The sequence below is a fragment of the Eumetopias jubatus genome, unplaced genomic scaffold (genome assembly GCF_037043125.1).
Source record: "Eumetopias jubatus isolate StellerSeaLion01/CBP00866 unplaced genomic scaffold, mEumJub1_p1.0 scaffold_3, whole genome shotgun sequence".
NCBI lineage: Eukaryota > Metazoa > Chordata > Mammalia > Carnivora > Otariidae > Eumetopias > Eumetopias jubatus.
Genome location: NW_028274809.1, coordinates 3604644 through 3630747, shown reverse-complemented (window position 1 = coordinate 3630747; position 26104 = coordinate 3604644). Strand labels below are relative to the sequence as shown.

Genomic DNA, 26104 nt, shown 5'->3' with positions numbered 1-26104 from the left:
TGGGGATGCCCAGGGACATTAGGGGACCATCGTGACCAAACAAACGTGAAATCCAGCAACTGAAACATGCCCACGCTCACAGGATTCGGGTGCTCCCAGCGCCACCAACATACCTGTCCCACTTCTGGATGTATCGCAGCCCAGCGAGGCTGAGCCCAGGAAATCAGAGGTTGCCGAGGCTCCACTCCCAGACGGGGCCGACCCTGTGGCTGAGCACAGGTCCTCGTGCAGCAAGAGGTCAAGCAGGCCGCTGGACGTGGAGAGGGCATCACTGTTCCGGGCGTCTGTGGGTTCCTCACGCTTTGGGAACAGGGAGAAGACAGCACAGTCAGGGCTCTGCATACAGAGTGGGGCTTGGCCCACAGTCAGGTCTCAGTGCACAGAGAGAGGCTCTGCGCACAGTCAGGGCTTGGTGCACAGAGCGGGGCTCAGTGCAGAGAGAGAGGCTCTGCGCACAGTCAGGGCTCAGTGCACGGAGAGAGGCTCTGCGCACAGTCAGGGCTCAGTGCACGGAGAGAGGCTCTGTGCACAGTCAGGGCTCAGTGCACAGAGAGAGGTTCTGCACACAGTCAGGGCTTGGTGCAGAGTGGGGCTCAGCGCATAGTCAGGGTTCTGCGTACAGAGAGGGGCTTGGTGCACAGAGAGAGGCTCAGCGCACAGGATGGGGTGCGGTGCACAGAGCAGGGCTGGGGGGAGCTGCACAGCGCTGTCCGCACAGGGCCGCTCAGGGACAGAGCCAAGTGTGGTCCTCCTTAGGTCACTGGCCCTCCCTTCAGGTGCCAACGAAGAAGGCCAAATGAACACATCCCGCGGTTACTGGGACTACAGCCAATAACACCCTTGCTAGTGGTGTGTAAGTGTCATCTAATAACTGATTTTAGGACAATCTAATAACTAATTTTGGGACAGTCACACCAAAGTCAGTGGTTCTTGGATCCCTGAAAGAAAAGCCTTCGTCCTGTTCCTGCACCCCAGCAGACAGGGAAGCAGGGAAGTGCGTCAGCAGCACCCCAGCGGCCGCTGCCCCCGGTGGGGTGGGGGTGGGGGGCTCTGGCTTCCCAGTGGGGTCAGCCTTGGTCTGGCGGCATCCTGACCCTCCAACCCTCAGAACCAGAACTGTAGGCCCAGGACCCCAGACACAGGAGTCGGGGGCGCCCGGGGCACACGGAGGGTGTTCATCTGCGACCACGAGGTTGCGTTTCCCATCCCGGGAGCAAGGGCAGGGAGCGCCAACACACCTCAGCGCCATCACAACACACAAGTGGTTCATCGGAAGCACAATCACAGTTTCCTGAACTGAACGAGAACTGCACACGAGTGTCCCATAGGACTTGGGAGGAGGGGCGCCGATGGCCTGGTTTCAGAGCTCCGTCCTCCCCTCCACCCAGGGGGCCCCCGCTGCCCTCCAAGGGGCCTGCGTTCTGGCATTTAAGCTGACTCTGCTTATCCTTGGAGCGTCGGGTAAAATGTTGGAGCTCACAATGAGTCACGAAGTTGCGTGGGGGCATTTGGACCCCTGTATTCACCGTCAGACAACCTAGCCAGCTTCCTTCATCTGGATCCCTAAATAATAAAAAGCTCCCACAGGCCTACTCTGACGGGGTTGCTGAACTGGAAGACCACGTCCAGCCCGTGTATTTACGTCGTGACCAGAACCGTCTGGCAGGAGCCGCAAGCATCTAAGCACCCGCACGAGAGAGAAGAGCGCGTTTGCCCTGCTGCCTCCTTCAGAGAAGGAACGGCAGGAATGCTTACGATTGGTGAGGCCTTCGGCTGCCGGTCCCAGGAGGTGGCAGGTCTGCAGTCAGGCCCCGCACACGCCGTCCCTGAGGCCCCTGGTGCTCCTGCGGCCGCGGCGCTGCCCTCAGGGGCCTCCTCCAGCTGCAGCAGGTTGAGCTGCAGAGGTGAGCTGCCCCGGGACTGGAAGAGCGGAGGAGAGGCTCTGCCCAGGGGCCCAGAGGCGGCCGGCGGGGAGGCCGGGGTGGCTGTGCGGGACGCTGCCGGCCCACGCTCCGCCTGAGGCCATGTGCATGGCACTTTGGGGGATGAGGTCCGACCAGGGAGCTCGGGCCGTGAGGCAGGGATCACCTCGGACAGAGAGTTAGCCTGGCCTGGGAAGAAGGCCTGGGGCAGGCTGTGGGTCACCGAAGGGAAGGAGTGGTTGGGTAACACCAACGCCATGACTGGGGCCAAGGGGACAGCGAACGGCGGCTGCTGGACGGCAAACTCGTGCTGGGCATCCACGGGCGCGGCGGGCACTGCGAAGCTGGCCTGGGAGGCCAGGGGTGCCGCCACCACTGTCCCTGGTGTGGGCAGGATTCCTGGGGCTGGAAACACGGGCAGGGAGTAGGCAGGCACCGGGGCGGGGCCGGGCGTCCTGGGGCAGCTGCACTGGGATGTGTCCGACGGTGACCAGGCTGTGGCGTTCAGGCCCATCAGTGGGGGCCGGTGGGGCGCAGGCCCCCCAGACCCAGTGCTCTCGGAGGAATCTCGAGGCTTGGCCCGTTTGGACTTCAGTTTTCTGTTCTTCCCGGTTTTTTTCCAAGATGAATCTATTCCAGAGGTATTTCTTAGTCCCGGCACAGCTAAAATAATGGGAAAACACCAGGGTTAAGATATAAACACTTAACGTGACTCCTGCTGTGTCAGTTTTCAGACTCGTAGGCTCCCGGAAACCCAAGGACACCTCCAAGTTCGGCAGTCCTGTGTTTCCAAACGTCAGCCTGTGGCCACTAGGACCACCATCAGGTGCTCCCTGGCCCTCGGTGAAGTGAGAACAGTCAGGGCAAAATGTTCATGAAACCAGAGTCAGCCAATTTTAGGGATCGCCATTAACTGCAAAATCATGTGCCCTGTTTTCTTCTGGTGTTAAAATATCCTTTTTCTTACAAAATAATAGTGATGGAAAGTGGTATTTAAAAGGTTTCATTCGTCCAAAAAGTAAAAAGGCTGGTAAGTCTCCGCTGTTCCCCAACACTGGTTTGTGAAATCTGAAGGGTTAGATCCCTGATCTCATCTAACCCTATTTTTGAATTTTAAGGGCTTCGTCACTACTGTTCCTTAAAGTGAGATGTTTCCTGCTTTGCCTGTCAGATGAAGCCTGGACTCCAGCCTGAGTGGAGGTCAGAGGGTGGAAGGAGCACATGCTCTTGGAGCCACCTTCCTTCTCTCTGGTGACCAGTCCTTCTTGACAAGGCCGGAGGTCTCCACAGGTAGCAGAAGGGACTCTGGGCTTGTCACCACACCTCCCCTGGGCCTGGGCCAGCATGAGCAGTACTTTGGGCTGGGGGGTCATGCCACACCTGGGATGGGTCCCAGGAACCTCAGTCTCTCCTCTCATGTCACACAGGGTAACTCGGGGCTTCTGCAGCAGGTATGTGGGGACACCTGTCAGCTGTGCCAAGGGGTGCTCCTTACCTTTGCTCCATGCTGAAGACAAATGGGCCAGTCCAAGGCAAAGTGCTAAGTGGGCAGAGGCCTTGTGATTTGGACTCTAGTATTCTTTCTATAGGAAACCCATCCCCTAGTGGGACTAGTGGCTGAAGCACTGGGCTCCTGGGATAGCACATCAGGGTCTAGACAGGGCTGCAGTGGACAGCTGCAGAGTCTGTGCACTGCAAAATCTGCTGGGCCAAAGGGGCAAGAGGGAGCTGGAACTCTGCACTAAGCCAGGCCCACAGGGTGGGTCTGCCCAGGGTAGGAGATGACAACTTTTCCTAATTTCCAAAGAGATTCTCTGTGGCCTGGCGGGTCACCCTAAGTCTGGGGAAGAAGGAGAAAAGGAAAAGACTAGAAAAGACATAATCCTTGACAGCATCAGTCTCTTTCACTTCTTACGTATGCACTTCGTGGTGTATCTGCCTACAGATGCAGGAGAAGCTGGGTCCTTGTGGTGTCTGTGTCTCCTGGGCTCACTAACTCTGATCCCTGTGTCTGGCCTGGGGAGCCCTGGGAAGAGGTGGCGTCTCTGGTCAGACCTGCCCCGTCTATTTTTTTTCACCCCGTGCCCTTTGAGCACCTGCTGGCTCTCAGCCTGTAACACTACCAGGGTCTGTCCTTTCGCCCTGGGGCCGCCTGGCAGGAGGGCATGTCTCCTGGGGAGAAGGAGTAAGTCCTCAGGAGTCTGACGCCACATGCCCCGTCAGGACCGTGGGCAGGTAGGGTCCCCTGCCCCTCGCGGTCACCCAGTGAGAACCGTCTCACGTGGCGGCACTGCGTTCCGCGGGGGCCAGCCTGGGACTGTCGCTGCTCTTGATAGCACTGTTCCCCCGGGGACATGAGAGGACACCTGTTTCTACTGAAACAGACTGCACCACTGCTAAGTTCCAGCCTGTATCTAACTGGGGACATTTCACACATCCACAGGAGCACTGGACTCCGTTCCACCAAGAAGACCGTTTCTAAAATTGGGTTTCGCCACTTACTTCTCTCACTCAGCTGCCCCTTGGACTTCTCCTGTAAGTAATAATGGCACCGAGACTGGAAGACATTGAGTTTCCGCATCTCCTTGAACTTGAGCAGGAAGCTCTGCTCCTCCTTCTGGGTGTGGGCGGCCAGCACTTCCTTGGTGAGGCCCAGCGTCCTGAGGGGCTCCTTCTCCAGGCCCAGGATGCACGGCCAGCCGGCCGGAGACTCGGGCCCGCTCACAGCGTCTTCCACCAGCTCTGGAACAGAAGATGGGCCCCGGGGTTTAAAACAACGGAAAACCCACACCACGTCTCTGAAGAAGGTAGCCCCTCGAACACACGTGAGATGCTTCGTGCTGCCGCAGCTCGGGGCTGTAATCCGTGCGCATTCAGGTAGCCCTTTGAGAAAGTTAACAATCAAGGGCACAACACAAGGACAGAAAGCCCCACGGCCTGGGCGGCTCCAGGGTCAATCTTTGAAGCAAACTGAAATGTGGGGTATCTGGGGTTTCAGCCCAACATTGAAGATGCTGCTCCTGGGCTGTCCTTAGCTTTGAGAGCACGACACACTAAGCTGGCGCAGGGCCCCTGTCCTGGTTCAGGACCCACTGACTCTCTTCCGTGTACTTTCCCCTCACCTTCCCTCTCTTCTCAGCAAAGAACAAACCTGGGTTTCAATCCACTCGTGGGTGTTGTGAAGAACAAGGTAACTCAGGGATGGCACCCTTGGCTGCCCTGCAGGTACGACCTGTCCTGGCTCTTGTCCTCAAACGGGAGGGAGTGGGGACCCTCGGCCCCAAGGAAGGCGGATGCCTAAGACCCCCACTCAGTCGCCGACGCCTAGGACCCCAGCTCAGTCGCCGGGAGGCCTGGTTCAGCACCACCAGGGCTCCTGCCCCATTTATGCCCAAGCAGACAACTGCCACCAGGTGGCGCCAGAGCGCGGCGGGAAAGGAGACGGGTGCCGCTGCGCCCCGCCCTGCTTCTGCGCCGGATTTCTAATATTCATCGTTAAAACCAGGCTGCTCCCGACATCGTCTGAGAACAGCGGGCATACCGAGCTCAGGCTGTGGCTTCTTGTCGCCCACGTGGACAATGGTGCTGCTGTAGCTGCACAGGCTGGTGAGGGACGCCACGCTCTCCGCCTTGCCGGGCAGCACCAGTGGCGGCAGGGGTGCGCTAAGCTCCGCATGGCCGTTCACCCTGGAGGGCGACGCTGTCTCTTTATAGGAGAAAACGGACACAAACACAGAAATGCAGTAAAAGCAAACCGCTCGGATAAGAAACACCGCTGTCTGCACGGTGCGCCCATACCCAGGGGACCCGCACAGCCTGCACCCCCCGGGTGTGCAACGGCCCCAGGTGTTTATTCACAGGGTGAAGACGGAGAAGAGGGAGGTCTGAAATGGGCACAAGCAGAGTCTCCCAGCCTGCGTCCTCCAAGAGGAGCTGGGCGGCTGCACAGCTGCAGGTACCCGGGGTCAGCCGCCTCTGACTGGGGCCCGGAGCCCTTCGGCAGGCCTGTGGACAGAGGCCACGCAGGCAGCCGGGAGCCCACCCTCTGCTGGGAGCTGGCCAGTGGCTGGCGCTCTCTCCCCAAGGGCTACGGCAGGGACTGTCCACCACAGTGTCACTGCCCAACCCTAGTGCTCTGTCAACAATGGGATACCCGGTTTCCAAGCCTGCTAATGACCACCGGCAATACTCACAACGCTGGAGGGGCCCAAGATGTAAGCTGACTCGGGGGGTGTACTAACATTCAGAGGCCCATGCTCCTCCGAGAGACCGTGGAGACAAGACTGCCCAAGAATGACAATGCGAGATGCCCCCAGGCCTCCAGCAACCCCAGCAGGATCCTAGTGTCAAAGTCCCAAATCCCCTTTACCTCTAGCTTGTAAGAAGATTGCTAACTTTTGAGCTACTTTGGTCATTTAAAAACAGCCTACACGCACATACTGTGTCCTTAACGACTGAGCCACCCAGGCGCCCGCACATACTGTGTGCTTGAAGCTGCTCAGACTTCCTATGGGAGGGAGCAGGGGGCTCCGGGCCTTTGATGACACCTGACCCCACAGCGGAGGACCCGCGTTATCGCACGCACGCCGCACAGCTCAAAGCAACAAGACACCTGTGGAATGCAGCCCGGGGCTGGCCACTGCCTGTCGCTTATCGCTGGCCTTCTGTGTCGCCACGCTCACCGGGAACTCACACTTCCTCTTGAGGGTGACCGCCTCACTGCAGCTCTCCAGGTACCTGCGCGGAGGGTCGGAGAGGGCTTCATGGAACACGGGGGCCCCGAGAAGGTGTGAACGAGCCAGGCGGGGGCCAGAAGTGCCCGCACCTGATGACGCTGTCCAGGCAGCTGATCTGCTGGTAGGACCCAGCGGGCGGGTTCCTGCAGCCCAGCTCCTCGGGAGAGCCACCCGTGGGCAGGCTGGTGCCCGAGCTGTGCTGTTCCATGGGGACAGCTTTCATCTGAGCAGAGGAACCACTTGGCATTTCTGAAAGAAGGACAAAATAGTTCTTTCAGTTAATACCTGTTTCCCCCAAAGAGGACTCTCTATTCAGAAAGCATTTTAGTTCTACCTAAACATCAGGCTGTGATTCTTAGACACGGAAACCCAGAGCCAGCTGGCTCTTCAGGCAGCCCTGCTGGGGCAAGCGCCCCTGTGCTGCCCCCAGAGGGAAGCCAGAGGGCGCTGTCACCAGGGCGGGGGCCTGCTTCCCCCGGGGCTGTCCCCAGGGTCAGGGACTCAGCCCCAGAAAAGGCCAGTTCTTACTGAACTCCTGAAACGTTCGGGGCCAGTAAGAGGGCAGATGCTTTACGGTTGATGGATATTCCGTGTCTCGGGGAGGAGAGGACCACTGGAAATGTGCACCGGCGGTACTAACAATCATGTGTCTCCGGGACAGCCTGCCGTGGCGCTTCTCTGCCCGCCCTCTGCACACGCGCTGCGTGCTATCCCCCGAGGGGCCCTCGGGGGCAGAGCTGTGTCCTGCTCCCCAGTGTGTCCCCAAAACCCACACAGACTGCAGCATGCAGCGTGGCCACTGGGGGCAAAGTGCACCCCCACATGTCCCGAAGGCCAAAATTCCTGGTGAAGAAGAGGCTTGGGGCAGCCACCGGAGGCTTCCCGGAGGAGGTAAGCCCTGAGCGCAAGGGGTGAGCCAGAGCGCACCAGGGGAAGAGGTCGCAGTGAGCCCAGGCACGAGGGTGGCAAGTCACAATGTTGTGAAGCAGGCTCAGGTGGTGGGGGGTTGCGGACCGCCCCCTGTGCCTTTGGCTCCCCGGGAGAGGTGGGCCCATGAGCAAAGCTGGTGCTATCCACCTGGGACACTTCATTCACGCGTATGAACGTTGTGGGTTGGCTGGGCAGCCCCCCGAGGTAAGCGTGTGCACGTGCTCACAAGAGTGTAAGCACCAACCCTCCGGCCACTACGCAGAGCAAGAACAGGGGCCGTGGGGGCAGGCAGGCATGTCTTGGCCACACCTCAACAGGTGTAGAGGGCGCCAGGTGCGCGCCCGGTCAGCGAGACTGACGGACTGAAGGCCCATGCTGTCCCACATTGTCACAGAGCCGGGCTGCCGAACAAGGGAGGGGATGCAGCGCGCTTCAGAGGTCAATTCCCTGCCATCCGGAGTGAAAGTCAAACCGGGTCCCTCTCGCCATCTTGCCACACTAACATTTTCTTACGGAAACGGAAAGTTTTTACCTGCCGCAGATTTTTCCTTTTGTTCTCCAGATTCCCCGGGATGACTTTTGTTTTTGACATTGCCACCATTTTTACAAATTTCCTTGAGGAGAAACAAAGGGACACGTTATTCCCTCTAGGAGGCCCTGCAGTGGTTCAGCCTGTCCCCGCAGTGAGGACAGCGGAGAGCCGCAGAAATCCCCGCGACACAGAAGCAAGCTCCGAAGGAGAAATCGGAGCGAGGCAGGGCTGGAGAAAATGCGTTTGGCCATGTCAAGAACGCAGAGCGACGTGGAAGGTAACGATTTTGTGACGTCTTCACTCTGGCTTGACTGCCTGCTTTACGTCATCTTCACCCAAACTGTAGCCACAGCTTTTGGCTGCTCCCCCCTTGGAGAGCAGAGGGTAAGGCCCGAGTGAGCAGGGTTCCGAGAGCGGGCGGCCGGGGCTCTACGGGGTCTGTGGCTCCCGGGCGTCCCCGTCTCCCCGGGACAGGGACAGACGGGGGCAGAAGGTGACTTACGGTCCTCCTCCGGCAGGAGTCCTCATGACCGTTGCTGTCGCTGGAGGAGGTCTGGCTCATGAGGTGCTCGTGGGACCCGTTGCTGCCCAGGCTCCCGTAGCCACTGGAGCCACTGTGGGGGACGGGCTGGGAGACAGCAGACAGGGAGGGTTGGATGCGGCTGGTGCTGCGGGGTTAGTGCAACACGCCCATCTCGCAGAGAGGCTGCCCCCTGCCTGGCAAGGACAAGGTGGGGCTGGGCTGGCACCAGGGTCAGGCTGTGGGGCACGCCCCGGTCCCAGTCACGGGAGACCCCCTGCGAGAGGATTCATTCAACGCTCTCCCTCAGCTCACACGGCGTGGCCAGTCCGGGGTCTATCCAGGGGTTTTAGAAACACAAAAGGCGCACTGTGGTTTTGCTACAGTCTAAGGGGGAGGAGCAGAGCTGCCCAGCCGGGGGGACTGGTGCTCACGCTAAGTCTGCTTGAGTGCTGCATCCCCAGGAACAGGAAGAAAGTATCCTCACGCCCCCCAGGTCCTGGCACAGTGACCCCCTCCCACCCAGCGCACCTGTGGGGGCCACGAGCGGGCTGGAAGCAGGGCCTCGGGGGTGGACTCGGGGGCTGGGTGTGGCTTTCAGTCACTTGCTCAGGGCTACAATTCAGACACAGGCACCCCAAATATGCAAGGGGGGCACTGCCCCCAACTGTGCAAGCCGCAGGTGTGCCCGACTGTCCGGGCCCAGGCCATGGGCACCAGGGGTGCGGGGTGGAGCTGGACGGAGATGGCCCCCCCGGCTCTCTGGGCAGCTCCGGGCCACTTACATGAGGGGGGGCAGGGGGGCGTGTAGACAGTGTATACCCACCTGTAGCAGCAGCCGGTGGATCTGCTCCGTGAGCCCCTGAATGCTGGGGTGCAGGTCCTTCTCCTCCACAGGCGACTGAGCCGAGAACACGTCCTCATTCAAAGGGCCCCTGCGTGGTTTTAACTGGTCTGTTAGTTGGGCCCCATGCTGCACAGCCTGGCCAGGCTTGCCTCCCCCCTGCAGACCCCTGGGCTGCTACCTGCCCACTCACTATCTCCTCCCTTCCCCTCACTGCTCTGCTGCATGAGGTCCCTCCCACCTGGGGGTACAGGTATGCGGCATGAGCTGGCTTGGGTCCTGGTCACCCTGTCCTGCTCCATGCCACCTGCTGGTGGGGAAGCAAGGGTCCCCGAGCTGTGCCGGGCACTGGGAGCACTCACACCCTGACTCTGTGTCTGCCGATGATGAAGGAGATCTTTCTGCTCCACGGGTTGATGAAGCTGGACCAGCTGGTGTCCAGAGTGACGTACTCGCCATTCCGTGCACGGAACCGAATAGGAGAATAGTTGAAAGGCTGCCCGCCGGACCGCACAACTGCGAGAGTGGGAGCCACGTGGGCATGAGCACAAGTGGCTGGTGCTCTTGGCAAGAGGAGAGCCGAGGTGCACTCCGTTCTGGAATCAGCTCAGAACTTTCAGAGATGCCAACCTCCTCAACACTATGGCTTTCAACCCCCTGCTTTGCTTTAAATTGCAACAGTGGGCTGTTTCCAGAAGTGCCACCACATATTTCAGGACACACATCTCTGTTAGCCTTGACTGGTCTTCTCCAGGGGATGCTCAGTGTCCCCTGTGTCTGCGAGGCCTGGGCTTGGTGGGGACATGGGTCATCCACTCCCCTGGCCTGGTCAGCACCTCTGCCGCCACAGCTGAACCCCTCCCCACCTGCCAGGGAAGCCAACAGTAAAAGCAGGGTGCCAAAGATTCAGGTCCCACAAAGGGACCCACAGGAGATGACTACTCTTGACTGATGGAGCTAGGGCTCAGGCACAGAGCCAGGGCACCCATCCCCACATGCTGGTAACCGATGTGACCTGTCTACATTGGGTGCTGACCTCAGTATTTACCATGAAAAGGGGACCTACTCTTTTTGTGGATGGTGAGCATCAAAGGCCTGTCACTGGGGTGAAGCTGCACGAGCATGGGGGTCTCGATCAGGTCCTGAGGTAGGTAGCCCAGGAGGGGGACCGCCCTGCAAGGCAAGCACACACACAGGTGCTCAGCTGTAGCTCCTGCCCAGCCTCAGCCCCATGGCTGCCCTTCAGGACACACTCCAGAACACTGCCTCCTCCAGGCTGGGCAGCAGACCATCTCCAAGAGCCCTCTTGCTCATTGGGAAAAAGAGACAGACTCCAAATTCTCCAAAGATCAAGGTTTGGGAATTAGGCTAACAGAACAGCCTTTCAATTAATTAGCAAACGAAAGTCCCCCCATGGGTCTGTGATAGAAAACTAGGCCCTATCAGGCCCGGCCCAGTACAGGCTTGGGGCTTAGCTCCTGAAGGAATAAGTCATGATCATGTTTTTGCTGCTCCTCTTTTCAGATCTTTTCTTTCTTCGTGTCATTTGTAAGTTCGGCCAGACGTGGCTGGCATGTTTTTTTGTTTTTTTTTTTTTAAGTGTTGCCTGGATTCTGGAAAACTCTGTGTGCCTCCTTTCTAGTTGCAGAGGGTTCCCTTCTCCTATTACTTTGGCCACTGGGTCTAGTCCCGCGGGGTCAATGCAGGCTGGGTGCCTTTGCTCTTCTCCTGCAGCTGCTGGGAGAAGGTTTGGGGGTGAACTTTTGGGTGCCCCTTCTGCCTCTGTGTCAGGCGTCCTCTGCCCACTCGGCCACTGTTCCTCCTCTGAGCTGCGTCTCAGCCTCCCCCTGGTGGCCAGTCTTCCTGCATCTGAACTGATGCTCCCTCAAACTCTTCTGCTCAAGTGCAAGGACATCCTCCAAGTCTCTAGAGCAAAGCTTGCTCGTTCCCAGTAGAATGGAACTGTCTTGTGGGCCCAGTGTTATTATTTGATTTTTTCTTCCTGGTCCAAAATACACTCTCTCCAGGCCCGTGTTTTCCTTTGACAGGACGTACGAAATGTTCCGGGCGCCCTTTCAGGTCCAGGCTTGGCAAGGGTGGGGGGGGAGGAGGGGGAAGAGGGAGAGAGGAAGGGAAGGTGCGGAGGGGAGGGGAGGAGGAAGGGAGGGAGAGGGGAGGAAGGAGTCCTGGCCACCTGCCCAGCTGTCCTGTGCTCCGTGGGCTGGGCCACCTACAGGGCTTCGCTAAGGAAGGCTGTGCAGACCGTGGGCCCCACACCACGTGTGCCGGCTCACTAACTCCTGAACACGAGTGACGTCTGTGGTGGCTTGCAGGCAGGCGTTCTCAGACTTGTGGAGGAATAAAAAATTATCCTGGGTTTGCTTTAAGAATGCAGCTCCCCTGGGGCGCCTGGGTGGCTCAGTCCTTAAGCATCTGCCTTCAGCTCAGGTCATGGTCCCAGGGTCCTGGGATCGAGCCCCGTGTCGGGCTCCCTGCTCCGTGGGGAGCCTGCTTCTCCCTCTCCCACTCCCCCTGCTTGTGTTCCCTCTCTCGCTCTCTCTCTGTGTCAGATAAATAAATAAAATCTTAAAAAAAAAAAAAAGGATGCAGCTCCCCGGGCCCACCCTCCAAGACCCTGCTGGAGAGGGCTGGGTGGGGCCCAGGAACCTGCACCTTGAAACCCCATCTCTGGCGGTTCTGCCACAGGTGGTGAGCGGAACACCCCTGAGCAGCCGGAGCAGGAGGCTGATGCTTCCCTGGCTGCCTGGGAGCAACTCTTTCCCAGGAAGCTCCGTGGCCTGTGTCCAGGGTGGGTACCTGGTGGCCCCGGGCCAGGTGTAGGCAGTGGGGTGGACTGGATCCTCGATAGTATCTGTGGAGGCCACCCTGGCCCATCTGAGAAAGGCCAGAGTGCTAGTACGTCTAGGTCCACTTCCAGTGGGTCTTCTGAGGAAAGCTCTTCCCCACCCCTGCCCACAGCCAGCAGCATTTCCTGTTGCATGCTGGGGGAGCTGGGGGAAGGTGCTCCACGGGACTTGGCCCAAAGCCAGCCAACCCGGAATGCTCTCAGGACGGCAGTGCTCCCAACTCCAGCAAGCACCATCTGCACCAGCTAGAGCGCCTTGGGCAGGAGACTGAGCGACGCTCTGGGCAGGAACAAGGTGACCCCCGCCCCCAGCCCTGGGAGAAGTCTGTGGTACACAGGCTGGCAGACACATCTCTGCTGGGATCCTGCCAATGGCGTCTCCAGCTTCAGTCCTAACTCTGTCCCAAGCACACTGTCCCTGGCTGTACCATCCTTTGCTCATGTGCGATTTTGAAATGGGTTTCAATAGGATAATACAGACAGACTCAATGAGAACAATTACCAGCTCCCCAGAATGCCCCATTTACACAACATTCACATCTCAGGAGATTTTTAGTGCAATTCCAGAATTATTTCATTGCCTACAGTTCAACATTGTTGTGGATTATCACCTAAGTAAAACCAACGCACAGGCTTCACTTTAGCTGCGTAGCTTCAATGTCAAAATCACAAACATTCATGGAGCTTTACTTAATGGCCACCAAGTAACCACTAAGATCATGATGAAACGCTAAGCAGCATGTGACTAAGTCTGCTGAAACGAAGGTTACGGTACTGACTCCAAGACAAGCCCCATGCAAGAGTGGGGGCCGGCGGACGGGCCAGCGCCACAGCGTGCTTACCGTTCGTCCACGTCCTGGAACAGACAATTTGGTGTATGTGTGGTCGTAAAAATTCTCTTTTCAGGAGGAATTCTAGGGGCTGAAAGAATAGAATTTTATACAAGTTTCTGATTCTAAGAAATGCACACTTAGCACAGTTCTATTACAGCTACTAGAAAATACCACGTAGATTCAGATGGATGGGCAGTGAAGGAAGAAAATTAACAAGTGGACCCTTTACAACAGAGCCCACTGCACGGGAAGCAGACCCTACGCTAGATGACCGCCAGCCAGCCTTCTCAACTTCCTTCTGGGTGGGTTTGGTCTAGAAAGCTGAGGATTGCCACATTCACAGAACTGTGTGGTGATGCATAAGCTTCTCTCAGCAAAATCATGCTGGAAGGCCAACTTCATGATTTTTTTAAGATCCAACGAGAGTGACCTGAACAAATTGTTTTTAAAAAATGAGTTAAGTATTTAGATTCAAAATTCTCAGCAAATGTCATTGCACTGGGACTTCACAGTTTCTACGGTGGGCAAAGGTGGTAGAGTAATTTGCATTAAGGAAATCATCTACCCAGAATTTCCCTCAACCACCAAATTCATGGACAAAACACTCAAAATTCCAAAGCTTCGTCCTTGAAGGAGACTCAGATCATACTGGGGAGTAACTTGTTGAAATCTAAGTAACCCCTCTAAATCTTTATTGAATATTTGGAAGAGAATATGCTATATGAACGAACTCACCAAAAATTTCCATCAGTTTTAAGAAATGACCTCGTTAACCACTGAGACAAGGTTAGGAATACAATGAAACATGGACAGAACTGGGTCCCTGTGGTTCAGTAGCTACAGACAGTGCCTGCCCTCTGAGAATTCTGAAGTCAGCGTGGCCGAGTTGCCAGGATGAGGAAGGTTCCATGCCAGGTACAGTGGCCGGTACCGCAGGACCATGTCACAGTGCCATTCAGTGGGAGGGGTCGCCAGAAGGACAGAATCAGGGTGGCTGAGCGCCTTGGGGCTCCTTGGGCTTCAGGGGAAGTCCAGATTTGGTGGGGTTTTGGGGAGGGGGTGGCCTGAGAAGCTGGTAGGACCGGGGACGGACACGTGGTGGGGTGAACCTGCGGGGATGAGCGGCTTTCTACACACGGAGGAGGGGAGGAGCGAGCGGGAGCGAAGACTGCGAGTCGGGGGGCCAGCCCGCCGGCAGGAGCCAGGCCGTGTGCAGAGGACGGGGAAAGCAGTGGAAGGTCGATGGGCCGAGGTGGGGCGGGAGGGGCATGGTTTGGGTTCTGAGCAGGTGGGGGTGCCCCTGCACTCTTCCAGGCATGGGGGTGCATGGGGGTGGAAGGGGCTTGGGGACCTGGTGGTGAGGGCCATTCTCACCAACAGATGGGAAGCAGTGGCTGGGGAAGGGGGCAGGGCACCCAGGTCACGGCAACGGGCTGGTCACGGGTGGGAGATGCCGGCACCCGGACCCGGTAACAGACGCGGGGAGGTGGTTTGGCAGCGGCTGTGGGGAGGGCCAGGTGACAGAGGTCGGTGTGCGTCTAGAGGGAGACAGAGACTCTGGCCAAGGCTGGGGGTTGAGGCCAGGGCCGGCAGCCTTACTGACATGAGGTGTGAAGCAGGGGCGTCACCGAGGGACCAGATGGAGCCTGTGCCCACCTGGGCGGGCAGTTACCTTCGTAGCCCGAGTGCACTCTCTCGGCCAGCAGCACGCAGCACAGCTGGCCCCCGGCTCCCTGCGGGTCCCGCACCTTGACCAGGTAAGGCGTCATGCGGAACGGGTGGTAGTGAATCTCGCTCTCGTGGTTCTTCCCAACACTGCGGAGGAAGGCCCGGGCAGAGGTTTGCAATTATGACACAAGGAATTGTCCTTTTTTGCTAGTCACCTCTCCCTCAGTAGTGGCTGTTCCCAAAGCAGTACAGAGGCCTGCGACACAAAGCCAGGCTCCTCGCTCGGGGACCCGGACCAAGCTGGGTGTGCTGGCCTGGGCCTGCAAACCGGGCTTCCGCCCTGGTCACTCAGATCGCCACGGCATTCAGGGCAGACCAAAGAGTGAACAGCCTTGGGCAGTGGGAGGTCTTCCAGGAGCCCTTCTCTAGAGCATTTCAATCGGGAAAAGGACATTGCTTCACCGGTGAGGCCCCAGCTTCTGAGAGCGCCAGGACCTGGCCAGGGGTCACTCCTGACCCTGCAGCTGGACGCTCAGTCACCTTGTTTCGGGCAAAAAGCCTGCTGCTGGGGAAGCTGTGGGCTCTCCCTGGGAAAATGCACACTTGAACAAAGCTGCATGTGCCTGTTGGGTCCTCCCTGGGGGAGATGCCTTCCCAGGGAGTGGCCCTCGGGCAGCTTCCTGGGTGACAGACACCAAGTCTAGGCTCCCCAGGCTCTTCTTGAGGAGCAGTGAAATCACCCCACTGCTGACCAGGCTGTCTTAAGGCCTTGTGCACATTTTAAATCAGCTTATGGAAATGGTGTTTTCACACAGACTTTTTAGGAATATGCCCACTGCGTGGTAGGGGGTGCTCCTGCAGAGCCTCTACCCTGAAGAGCAGAGGTGCAGAGGGGCACAGGGGGTCACAGCCCAGAAGGAACTGGTCGGGGGGGGCCACTCCTACATCTCCTCACCCTCACAAGAGGTGCTCAGGAGAAAATGTTTGTGCCTGTCCCAGGCTTACCTCACGCGGCAGAAGAAAGATTTCTCCTCCATGCATTCTTGAGTAAACGAATCTAAGAGAGAGAGCCCAAAGTCAGCCATCCGAGTGCACAACACAGTACAGAGCGCACTCTATTTCTCCCAAGCTACAGAGAAGCAGCAGAATCCAGAGTCAGGGCATGAATGCATATTTACGCAAACACAAAGCAAAGCCCTTAGCATTTATTACAGTTCTGACTAAAATCAAGCCTATTTCACGAATGCAGCACGTACCAAATTACGGAATGCTAAAAGCTTAGTGCCAGAAGTTTACCAGTTTTGAAATGGTTCACAGGCCGCCACAAACACACCAACTAATTAACAATTTAACTCTGGGAGACGTACTGCTGGGCAGAATTTTTGCATGTAAAGCCCTAAACATTTCAACCTATGTATTTTGGGGGATATTCAGTTCTAATAGAAGCAGCTCAGGTAATTTCAAAGCTTACATCAAACTTTTTGCTAAAATATTAACCTACTTAGAAATCTGAAACACCTAGCAAAAGTACGAGGTCACTGGGGAGGCATCATCAGAGATGAGGAAATGGTGTTTTCACAATATAGGATTTTTTTAAAAAGAAATCTTAGACGTTGATCTTTCACATAAAGTTTCCTCTATTCAAAAGAAGGAAGAGAAGTAGGAAATCACTAGTTAGGGAAAATGGTATAAAATTGCCGGCCTGGAAAGGCCCCGAAGAAGTCACCTGGTCCTTCTTTTTCATTCAGACAAAAATTCAGTGGCAACCATCCCAGGCAGACGGTGCTGGCCTGTCCGTGCTGTGAACCCACGTGCGGAGTGATGTCCCTTCCACGCAGTGACCTACGGGTTCTCGTGACATGCACTGCAAGCTTTAGTGACCTGACTGTGGACAGTCCTTGGCTAGGAATTCTGGGAGAAGGCGGGCGGCTCTACATCCAAAACCAAAAGCGAGCATCTCTTTTTGTGAGTCAGCCCTAAAGCAAACGCCCAGGCTGTTTGCTGTCAGGAAGCTACAGTCAGGGAACGGTGGTGGTGGCGGTGGGCGGTGGCTGAGTGGTGGCCCAGCCGGCTGCCGACTACGAGCAGGAGGATGTGGGGAGCACGCGGCGGAGAGGGACCCACGATCCAGGAGGCGGTGGGAGCGGGGGTGAGGTGCATCTGATGTGAGCAGAGATGCGGACCCCTGAGCCAAGGGCAAAACAGGGACTAGTTCTGGGTGATGTGGCCTCATGACTGAGGTCACGCCTGTCTGGGGTGACTCCCAGGCCCACTGTTTCCCGTCACCTCTCCTGGCTGCTGAGCATTTCTGCTCACTCGTTCACCTTCAGCTCCGAGTGACCAGAGCCCAGTGAGGGGCAGGCAGGCAGACGCTGCCAGACTCACACGTCAAGAGCGGGCTTCTGCTGGCCTCCCTGCTCACTGAAAGCGTGGGGCGGGGGGTGGGGGGGTGGCTGCAGGGAAGGCCTGAGCTGGTCTGGTACCTTCCGCCAGGATCCTGTGCCACGTTTCTGCTGAGACTCATCTGATCAACCATCCCTCCTGCACCCACTTATGGGCAAGGCCTGCACTGGCCACGGTAAGAGCTTCCAGCCTTCCGGACCCCAAGTCTCCCGGTCATGGGGGTGGAGGGGGCCGAGGACACGCTGCGGAGAACTGCAAGAGGCCGGCTGCTGCAGCAGGGCAGGCCGGGCCGGGCCCAGGAGCCGGACGCGAGGCGGAGCTCGCAGTGGACACACCGCACGCCCTGCGGCCCCGAAGCAGCGGCCGCCGTGCAGACAGGAACCTGACGCGCCTGGAAAGCTGCTGGTTTGAGCACAGGCACAGGAGGACGTCGCCGCCCACCTGCACCAAGCTGCGCCCGGCCAGGGGGAGGAGCGCTCTCCCGGTCACCCCGACGTCGGCGCAGAGGAAGCAGGGCCTGGCCTCCGTCCGCCCGCCGTCCCCGCGCTCCGCGGGCTCACGCCCAATGCCAGCGTCTCACAACAGCCTCGTTTCTAAAACGCCTAACGTTTCTTAAAGTCTTCTGAAACGGGTTTCCCTCTCTGGAATTTGTGAAAAGACTACTCTTCTCAGTTTATCCTGAACAAGCAGCTTTCCATCTCTGGGCTGGGACAGCCGTGGGGCAGGGGCGCCGGCCGGGCTCCAGGCTCCGGCAGAGGGCAGCTGGGCTGCGCCCCTGCACCGGGCCAGCCCAGCCCCCGCCCGGGAAGGCAGCAGCCCCCACGTTCCCCATGCCGCGGGCCCACAAGGCAGGCAGCCGTGCTCGGCCACGGCCCCAGGCCCTCACCTGCTCCGCCGCACGCGCTCCAGGGCGGGAGCCTGTAAGGCGTGGTGGAGGCGTGGAACACGCGGACGTCGTGGGGCGCCAGGAACTCCACGAACCTGGCGCCATAGAAGACATCCCTTTTACAGTGAAACACGGAGGCAACTTGGTCAGAGATGTACAGGATTTTCCCGGTGACCAGGGACACGGCGGCCGCAAACATACCCTGGAAGGAAGCAGCAGCTGCGTGAGGACAGCCTGCCCCTCCCTGAGGGGCACAGATTTTGGGGGAGGCCTCTGGGCCCCCTCCTCCAGCCCCCGCCCCTCACCCGGGCCGGCAGCCACAAACCTCTCTCCCAGGGTGCGCGGGGCGGGGGTGGAGGTGGGGGGGCTGCCACCCGGGTCCTGCCCTGCTGGCTAGTGGCCTGAGCCCTGGCCCAGAGCTCCCAGGGGGTTCAGCTGCAGCAGGGGTGCTGGAGGAAGGAGATGGGAGGGATCAGGGCGCCCCACTCTCCAGATCAGTTTTGCCACGATTCCAGTAGGTCTGGGTCCCCACCTGCCCTGTGCTCTCTGAGAAGTAGGAGCACAGGGGAAGGGACAACTCGCTTCCCTTCCCCTAGAACTCCAAGGGTGCCCCACCCTTATGGGGTACTTAAAAATGCACAAGCTTTGGAGTCTTCATGAGTTGAGTTCAAATCCCAGCCTCCCCCCCAAAGTGAGCCTAAGGTCCCCTGGTCACTGCTCGGTCAAGGTGAGGCTCGCTCCTACACATGCAAAGTTTGGGGGTGGATCGGCCATGAGAGAAGGAAGTCTCATGGAAAACAGCAGGAGTCTGCAACACAACTGCTCCATGTGAATCACAGACTTTACGCTGTTGTTTTAAGGTAGGAGCTTATTTCCAGAAATTCCAAACTCTGTTGCTATAAAGCCACTGGCTGAAGGTGAGCCTTCTGGGGGAAGATGTCACTCATGTCAGACACTCACTGCGTTCTTCACAATGAACTCGGACGTGACACTCTCAATCTCTTCTATGGTGTAGGAGGGCACATTGGCTCTGCAGGGGTGGTTCTCACTGGACATGAGCAGCTGGTAATACTCCTCGTTGGCTGCAGGAGAGACCAAGGCAGCGCATGAAAACGGCCCCACCTCCCTGTGCTGGGGGCTCTACTCTTCTCATGAGAAAGGGGGCTATGCACACTATCCTCCTGCGACGCCCAGAGAACGGAACAGAGAAATGTGAAGGCAAAGCAAACAGAAATGTTTTAGTTTTCCTGAAAAATCCGAAGACCTTTGATTACAGAACTTTTTTAAATGGTAAGTGCACATTATTTTAAATAATATGGACACACAGTTCCACCTAACCCTCACTTTGCCCACAAGATCTTTAATCATGACACAACGCTGACGTTTCCTCTTGGGAAACCTGCTCCTCGGCGGTGTGGCAGACACTCCCATCCAGACAGAATCCCCTGCTCAAAAACACAAGGCGCGAGAAACCACACTGCAGCAGACTGCTCCCAACAGAGCCTGCGACCAGTGCCCCTCATCCCTGGATATAGCTTTTGAGGGCACACTATCATGGGGCTGCCCACCCAGCACCCAAGGCAGTCCCCAGGGAGGGGTGCTGGCAGACCTGTCCCTCAGAGAACCTCCTCCCCCTGCAGTTTGTGAGCGTCCTTGGGTGGGCTGGCCGGGCACGGTGTCTGTTTTTACTGTATTAACCCTCACCAAACAGATACAGCCTTAAACAAGAGCCTGCAGAGAAACTTGGGGCTGCAGAGGGCACCCAGAAGGCCACTGCACGCCAGCACACAGCAGAGCCCAGCCCTCCATGCTTGGCACAAGCTCTCCCCACCAGAATACACCGGGCAGGCAAAGTCGCCCTTTTGACAAACGTTGCCCAAACATTAGAAGATACGAAGACTATTTGAAATATGGCTTCGTATCCATCATTATTAGTGAGAAGCCCTGCCCTGCTGGTAAGCTTGAGAGTAACTGATGATCACAGAATAAAGCCCACTGTTTGACCTTTATCTCAGCCTTCACAACTTTCCTGCCTTTACCCATGTTTCCAGTGTGTGGAGTCCACTGGGACCTCAGCGTGCGTGTAACGCATACCCCCTGGTAAAGCAGGTAGAGCAGGGGTGGGGTTCCCACACCTGCTGGGAAAGGACAGCTCCCTCGTCTGTCCTAATGAGATGCTGGCCTGGCTTCTGTCTCTGCTTGCTGGTCAGAAGGGACCGAAACAGCTAAGAAATTCCTCAAAGTGCAGGAGGGGGTGGACTCATTACACTCCTTCCCGTGTAATGAGAAAGGATTCACCTGAGTGTCTGCGGCTGTAAGATCAGGAATGCACATGGGGATACTCCCTCCAAGCTTCCTGCTGCTTTCTCTGACACACTGGAGGAAACTTAAAAACTCTCAAAGCTCACATCCCCATTCCCAGCAACAGACCGAAAGGCAAGGCTGCACGGAACTTTCTGACCGCCTAGAGCTAAAGCATCCTGAGATGACCCCAAATGCAGGGGTCACGACCCAAGCCCCCAGGGATGGGTGTCTGCAGAAGAATTCACCCAGGAGTCAAGTTCTTGGTTCACTAGAAATGCTGGTACCACCTCCACGGCAGTGTGTTCCTACCTGTCCTAGAGTCAGAGGCACCTGCAGTTACCTGAAACCCAGGAGATAGGGAGGGGGGGCACAGAGCACCTGCTCAGCGGGGGTCCAGCTGCAGCAGCAAGTGAAGGAAGACTCGGTGCTGTTGGAAATTATTTAAGGGGCTTGGAGTTTATTGAAATGTCAAGCGTCTGAGCTTGATGATGCAAATACGTTGGACACTGCAGTGTTTGTTCATAGATTTCTGCACTGCATCTACGAAGACTTTTGCACACGTGTTCTCAGGTGAAAGCCTTAGTCTAGAACACGGACAGTCCTAAAAGCTCTTACATATTCTGTCACCTAATAATAAGGTCCAAGCATGCCCACAAACGGGAACGGAATGTGGCTCGTGGAGGTCTTGCGACTGTGCACCAGGGATGGAAGAAGGCGCTCTGCATGGCTTCCTGAGTGGAAGAAAACCTCGATGGAAATTCACGCCTTTCTAGACAAACAAGAAACAGACTGCCCAAGGTCTTAAATGTAGGAGCGCTAAAGTATTGTCCTGTAAGGAAGGATAAGGTCTGGCAACAGCCTCCTTGGTATCTCCTCTTGTTATTTTTCAAAGGAGCGACCAGCCCTCAGCTCAACACTGTGGGATGTTTTGCTTAAATTCCGAGCCGAGCTGCTCACACATTTCAGTGAACTCCAGCTCAACTCCGGCCTGAGCCTGGAGGATGCTGGGCTCTCCTGACCATGACCTGACCCCAGCCCAGAGCACAAAACCTTTACGCCATAAATACATTCCTTTTTATCAGCTGGTTTTCTACCTGTTTCTTTTTTTTTTTTTTTCTCCAGAAGTCAAGTACAATAGAAAAGCTGTAAAGAATTAAGCCTTCTAGAATTTCCTTCTGCAATTTCTGGGTTGGGTTTTAGAAAGTTGACATAATCCAAGTTATCTCTACAAGTCCGGAACAAATACGTAGGCTGACGTACCTTTCACCTGCTTCACACTCCTTAGCGCGTCCTTCAAGGTGGCCAGCACGCTGGCTCTCCCCTTGGCCTTCTTGTCTACTGGCAGGTGCACCTTCAGCTCCTTCAGTGTTTTTATCAGCTCCTTGTGCGCATCTGCTTTGGTGGACCACTCACTGTTAGAGCATTAAAGAAAGAGGCGATCACACGTTAGCTTCCTGACTCTGCCTTCCTGCGCCTCTAGTCCTGCTTCTCAACCAGGCCACTAGGATGTCTCGGTCTGTGTGGTTCTCTGTGGAGCACTGCGGGACGTGTAGCATCCTTGGCCTTCTCCCCACCAGAGGCCAGAAGCACCCTCGCCAAGTGTGGCAACCAAAGATGTCTCCTGATGCTGCTACACATCTCCTGTGGGGAGACGGAATGCTCCAGCTGAGAACCACTGCGCTCGCCCAGCTGAGGGCTGCAGAAGTCCCTCCCCTGGGCTCTCTGCACCCCCAGGCTGGAGCTGGGCTTTGCCCCTTAGGACTGTGCCTTCCTGCCCTGTGTCCGACAGAAAAGGATCGAGTGATGGAAATGACAGAGGACAGCAAACTGGTTTCCTGTGGCAGGAACGCGAATGAGGAACACAGCAAGACCTCAGACACGAAAGACTTATAAGAAGGACCTCTCTACTTAAGGGTACAGAGATGGGAAGAAGACAAAACAGGTGGGCCCTTCCTGTTTAGAGCAGAGGGTGCAGAAAGAATGCTAGAAATCAGGTGTCAGGATGAGACAGCCAGGTGCCCACGCACCCAGGCCTCAGAGCTGGAGTTTGCCCCTGTAGTGATACGAAAATGTCTGTGGGGGGCGCCTGCGTGCCTTAGTCGGTTAAGCATCTGCTTTGGCTCAGGTCATGATCCCGGGGTCCTGGGATCGAGCCCCGAGTCAGGCTCCCTGGGAGCCTCCTTCTCCCTCTGCCTCTGGCCCTCCCCCTGCTCATGCTCTCTCTCTCCCTCGCAAATAAATAAAACCTTTTAAAAAAAAAGAGAGAGAGAGGAGGAAATGTCTGTGGACGTGAAATTAAGGATACCTTTGTTACCAACACCTAAAAAGGGGGAGGAATGTTCCAGATGAACATGTCTAGGATGCAGACAAGACCTGTGCAGACGGGGCTGGAGGGGCTCCAGATCCCGGCATCGTAAGGGGCCCTGAGCAGCTGGTGTCTGAGAGGGCACGGCCGGCTCACAACCAAGACAGGTGCACAGACCGACAGGTTCTAGCGGAGGCTTGCAAAACGTCACATTACCCCGAAACTAACCTCTAGTAACAAATCTCCATTTCTCTGAGGCCGTAAATCAAGGGACATGTGACTGGCCTTACCTGCAGCTGCTTGCAGACGTGCTGTGTTTGGACTTGGCCATCATGAGGCCAAAGGCATCGGGACTGTGAGCACGAGAAATAAAGGCCAGACTCAGAGGACTGCATGCTCCAACCATCCCCTCATCCAACCAGGGACAACAATCCAGATTATCCCACACGTAGTAAGACAATTACGAAAAATACAAGGTTAAGATAAAGCCGGAGCATAAAACTTTCAAGTTTTAGGTACCGGGAGAAGGACTGACAGAGCAGGTTCATTTTCTATAGACCCCGGCTGCTAGCAGGGCCACAGGCTTGTCTGCTCCCGAGATCTTGCTATACTCATTCGGTATCTATCTATCGGCAATCAGAGAGTCAACGTCAACAGCAGCATCATTATAGTAAATTTTAGTTCTCAGTTAATGAGATTTTTTTTAAGTGTTGAAAAACAGGGGAATCATGATTTAAAGACCGCAAAAGCTATCAAACAACAGGATGAGATGCTGAGAAAACAGACAAGCGGCCGGCCTCAGCGTTCCGAGGGCCCCACCTACCCCGGGGGGACGATGGGCGGCCCCACCAGCATCCCCAGCTGCTCGCCGCCCCGCGAGTCCGGCCCCGGGGAGCGGTTCTCGTTGGTTTCATTTCCGCTAGAGCCGCTGCTCATGTGCACATCTTCCTGGAGTGGGGCTCCCCGGGGCTCCTCGGGCTCCTGGGTGGGGTGACCGCGGCTGGGCGGGTACTTGGCATATCTGTTCATGTTGGCTCCACAACGAAGCTGGGAAAGAGAGAAGTGTCGTCAGGCCTTGGCGAGTGCAGGGGGTCCCACAGCCACCGCATGGAATGTGTGCTGGAACCTGTTTCCACGTCAGGGTCTGTACCAGTCAGGGCCAATCATGGTATTCTTTGTTCCTCCTCATGAGCTCTTAGCTGCCATGAATTAGGAAGGCAGATGAATCCCGTGGCCACAGCCCCCAGGCATCAAACCGCTGATGGCCTAGTCGGAGGTGACAAGAGCATCAGTGAGCACCTCCCAGCACGTGGGGAGCCTTGGGGAAAACGCAGATTCCCACTGAATGGCTGGCAGGGCCTAGGAACCTGCATTTTACAAATCTCCCCAGCTGATGGGGAGGTCTTCTCCCCAAGAAGTCTGGGCCATCACGAGCTGCAGGAGACCCCAAGCGCAGGCTGTATGCAGGGGGAACCCCAAGACCAGGCTGTGGGCAGGGGAGACTTCAGGGAGAGAGGAGGCTGTGAAGCAGGCATTGCCCTATGAGGAGGGCCGAGTGGGTGGGAGCCCTGACAGCAGCACGGGAGGGGGGTTGTGCTAGTGGGGAGCAGGGGTGGGGGCAGCACCAGGCCAGTACCAGATGAACGAACTTGGTTGCATCTGGACAGGTCCTCACCACTGTGCTACGTAGAAACTTTAACTTTGGAGTTTAGGGGCAAGAGGGTGGAGAGGGGCTGAAGTCAGAGCCAGACCAGCCCCAAGGCTTCTGCAGTAATTCCGGGAGACAGCCATGGGGACAAGCAGACAGGGCGTAGGCAAGGTGGGAGGGGTTTACCCAGGAGCCAAGGATGGGGAGAGAGATGTCCCCAGCAGAGGAGGACCCAGGATGGTGTCTCCTCAGGGTCCCAGCTCGAAGCAAAAGATGTCTGAGCCTGGAAGCTAGGCAGGTATAGGAGGGGGGAAGCTGTTATTACCCTGGTCCTGGAGGGCAGGAAGAAGGGTTACTGAAACCAAATGAACCCAGACAACCTGCAATTTGGGGGAACAGAGCTGGGGGGGGTGTAAACCCTTGGCTTCTCTCTCCTCCTGACCTCAGTGGTCAGGAAGCCAGAAAGCAAGGGGACCCACTGGCTCCGTTCCAGAAAGCCAGCCTGGGGCACTGAGCAGGGGATGGAAGATCGGAGGGCCCAGCAGCAGTGCCCTGACTGAGCTGAGTCTCCAGGGGCAGAATGTGCTCCACAGCTTCCACGTGCTCTGAGAAACAGACCAGACGCCTGGTTGACGGTGACAACCACACGCACTCACTGTTCCACGTAACCCTGTGATCACTGACCACTGGATACGACATAGCATACCGTTGTCTGTTCTAGCCTGTGGATGAGGAAACAGGTCAGTGGCCACACAAGGCAGGTGACAACCCTGGATCCCGCGCCCCTGCCTGCTCCTGAAGATGGGGACCCCCGGAGAATCCAACCACACTACTCTCTGGAAAACAACAGGTCTCAGTAGGCCTTGTCTTGTTCATGAACCAACCAACGGGAAAAAGCTAACATGAGTCCCCTGAAAAGATGCGCAGCAAAGACCAGAGGGATGCGCCTGCATGGCATGGGGAACCAGCAGACTTAGGACGGCACTTACTCTTGTAGCACAAATAAAAATCGAGAAATGGTGGATTCCAGGAAATAAGTAATGAAGGATGAGCAGAAGCCACAGAGTGAGATGAATATGCCACCTTCGAGCAGAGAATCAGAAAGACCAAGTCCAGAGTTGGAAACGAAGAAGATGGCCTCAGAAATGCAGAGCATGAGCGCAAGGAACTTTGAAAAGCACCAAGGGAAAGAGCAACAACATCAGAGCCGTGTTTTTACCCACGGGTAATAGCTCTTTCTGGAAGAGACACCACACCAGTCAAACAGAGACTCTCATGAAAGATACACACCAAGAAGACCATCCCGGCCGAAGACAGATTAGCAACCGCCGGTCGAAGGACTCCTTGAACACCACGCAAAGGTACGTGAAAATCCAAGCCTAGAGATGTCCCGATGTAAAATGATATTTTCAAGGGGAAAAAGAACTCTACCCACATCCAAGCAGGAAAAACAAACAGGTTACCTACAAAGGATGGGAAGTCACCGAGTCCTGAGCAGAAGATACAGTCCACAGAGTTGATACGCAGAAGATAGTCTCCACAGCTGTCACCTGCTCATCATGGCTTTAGACAGCAGCAGGTAGCCAGGGTCCTGACTCACAGAGAAGCCAAAGCCCCAGGAAAGCAAAATACCTGACCAAAGTCAGGAACAAAACAAGCAAGTCTACTCCCCAGTCTTCATTTTGTTGGATTGCTTGTTTGTTTTTT

General features: G+C 56.6%; 1 protein-coding gene across 1 annotated transcript in view; it reads right to left on the bottom strand.

Moving 5' to 3' along the window:
* The window catches only part of PER2 (period circadian regulator 2), a 30035-nt gene extending 6257 nt beyond the window's left edge, over positions 1-23778 (bottom strand). The window contains exons 1-19 of the mRNA XM_088021945.1: positions 23573-23778; positions 23040-23102; positions 21705-21856; positions 19101-19222; positions 18141-18342; positions 15857-15908; positions 14856-14998; positions 13193-13271; positions 10551-10657; positions 9847-10000; positions 9467-9575; positions 8623-8748; positions 8121-8202; positions 6748-6907; positions 6535-6659; positions 5464-5628; positions 4425-4664; positions 1756-2585; positions 114-300 (exon numbers count right to left, since the gene is read on the bottom strand). Of these exons, the coding sequence (XP_087878071.1) occupies positions 114-300; positions 1756-2585; positions 4425-4664; positions 5464-5628; positions 6535-6659; positions 6748-6907; positions 8121-8202; positions 8623-8748; positions 9467-9575; positions 9847-10000; positions 10551-10657; positions 13193-13271; positions 14856-14998; positions 15857-15908; positions 18141-18342; positions 19101-19222; positions 21705-21856; positions 23040-23102; positions 23573-23778 (3304 nt within the window). The remainder of the gene's footprint in view (positions 1-113; positions 301-1755; positions 2586-4424; positions 4665-5463; positions 5629-6534; positions 6660-6747; positions 6908-8120; positions 8203-8622; positions 8749-9466; positions 9576-9846; positions 10001-10550; positions 10658-13192; positions 13272-14855; positions 14999-15856; positions 15909-18140; positions 18343-19100; positions 19223-21704; positions 21857-23039; positions 23103-23572) is intronic.
* Positions 23779-26104: the final 2326 nt, after the last annotated feature.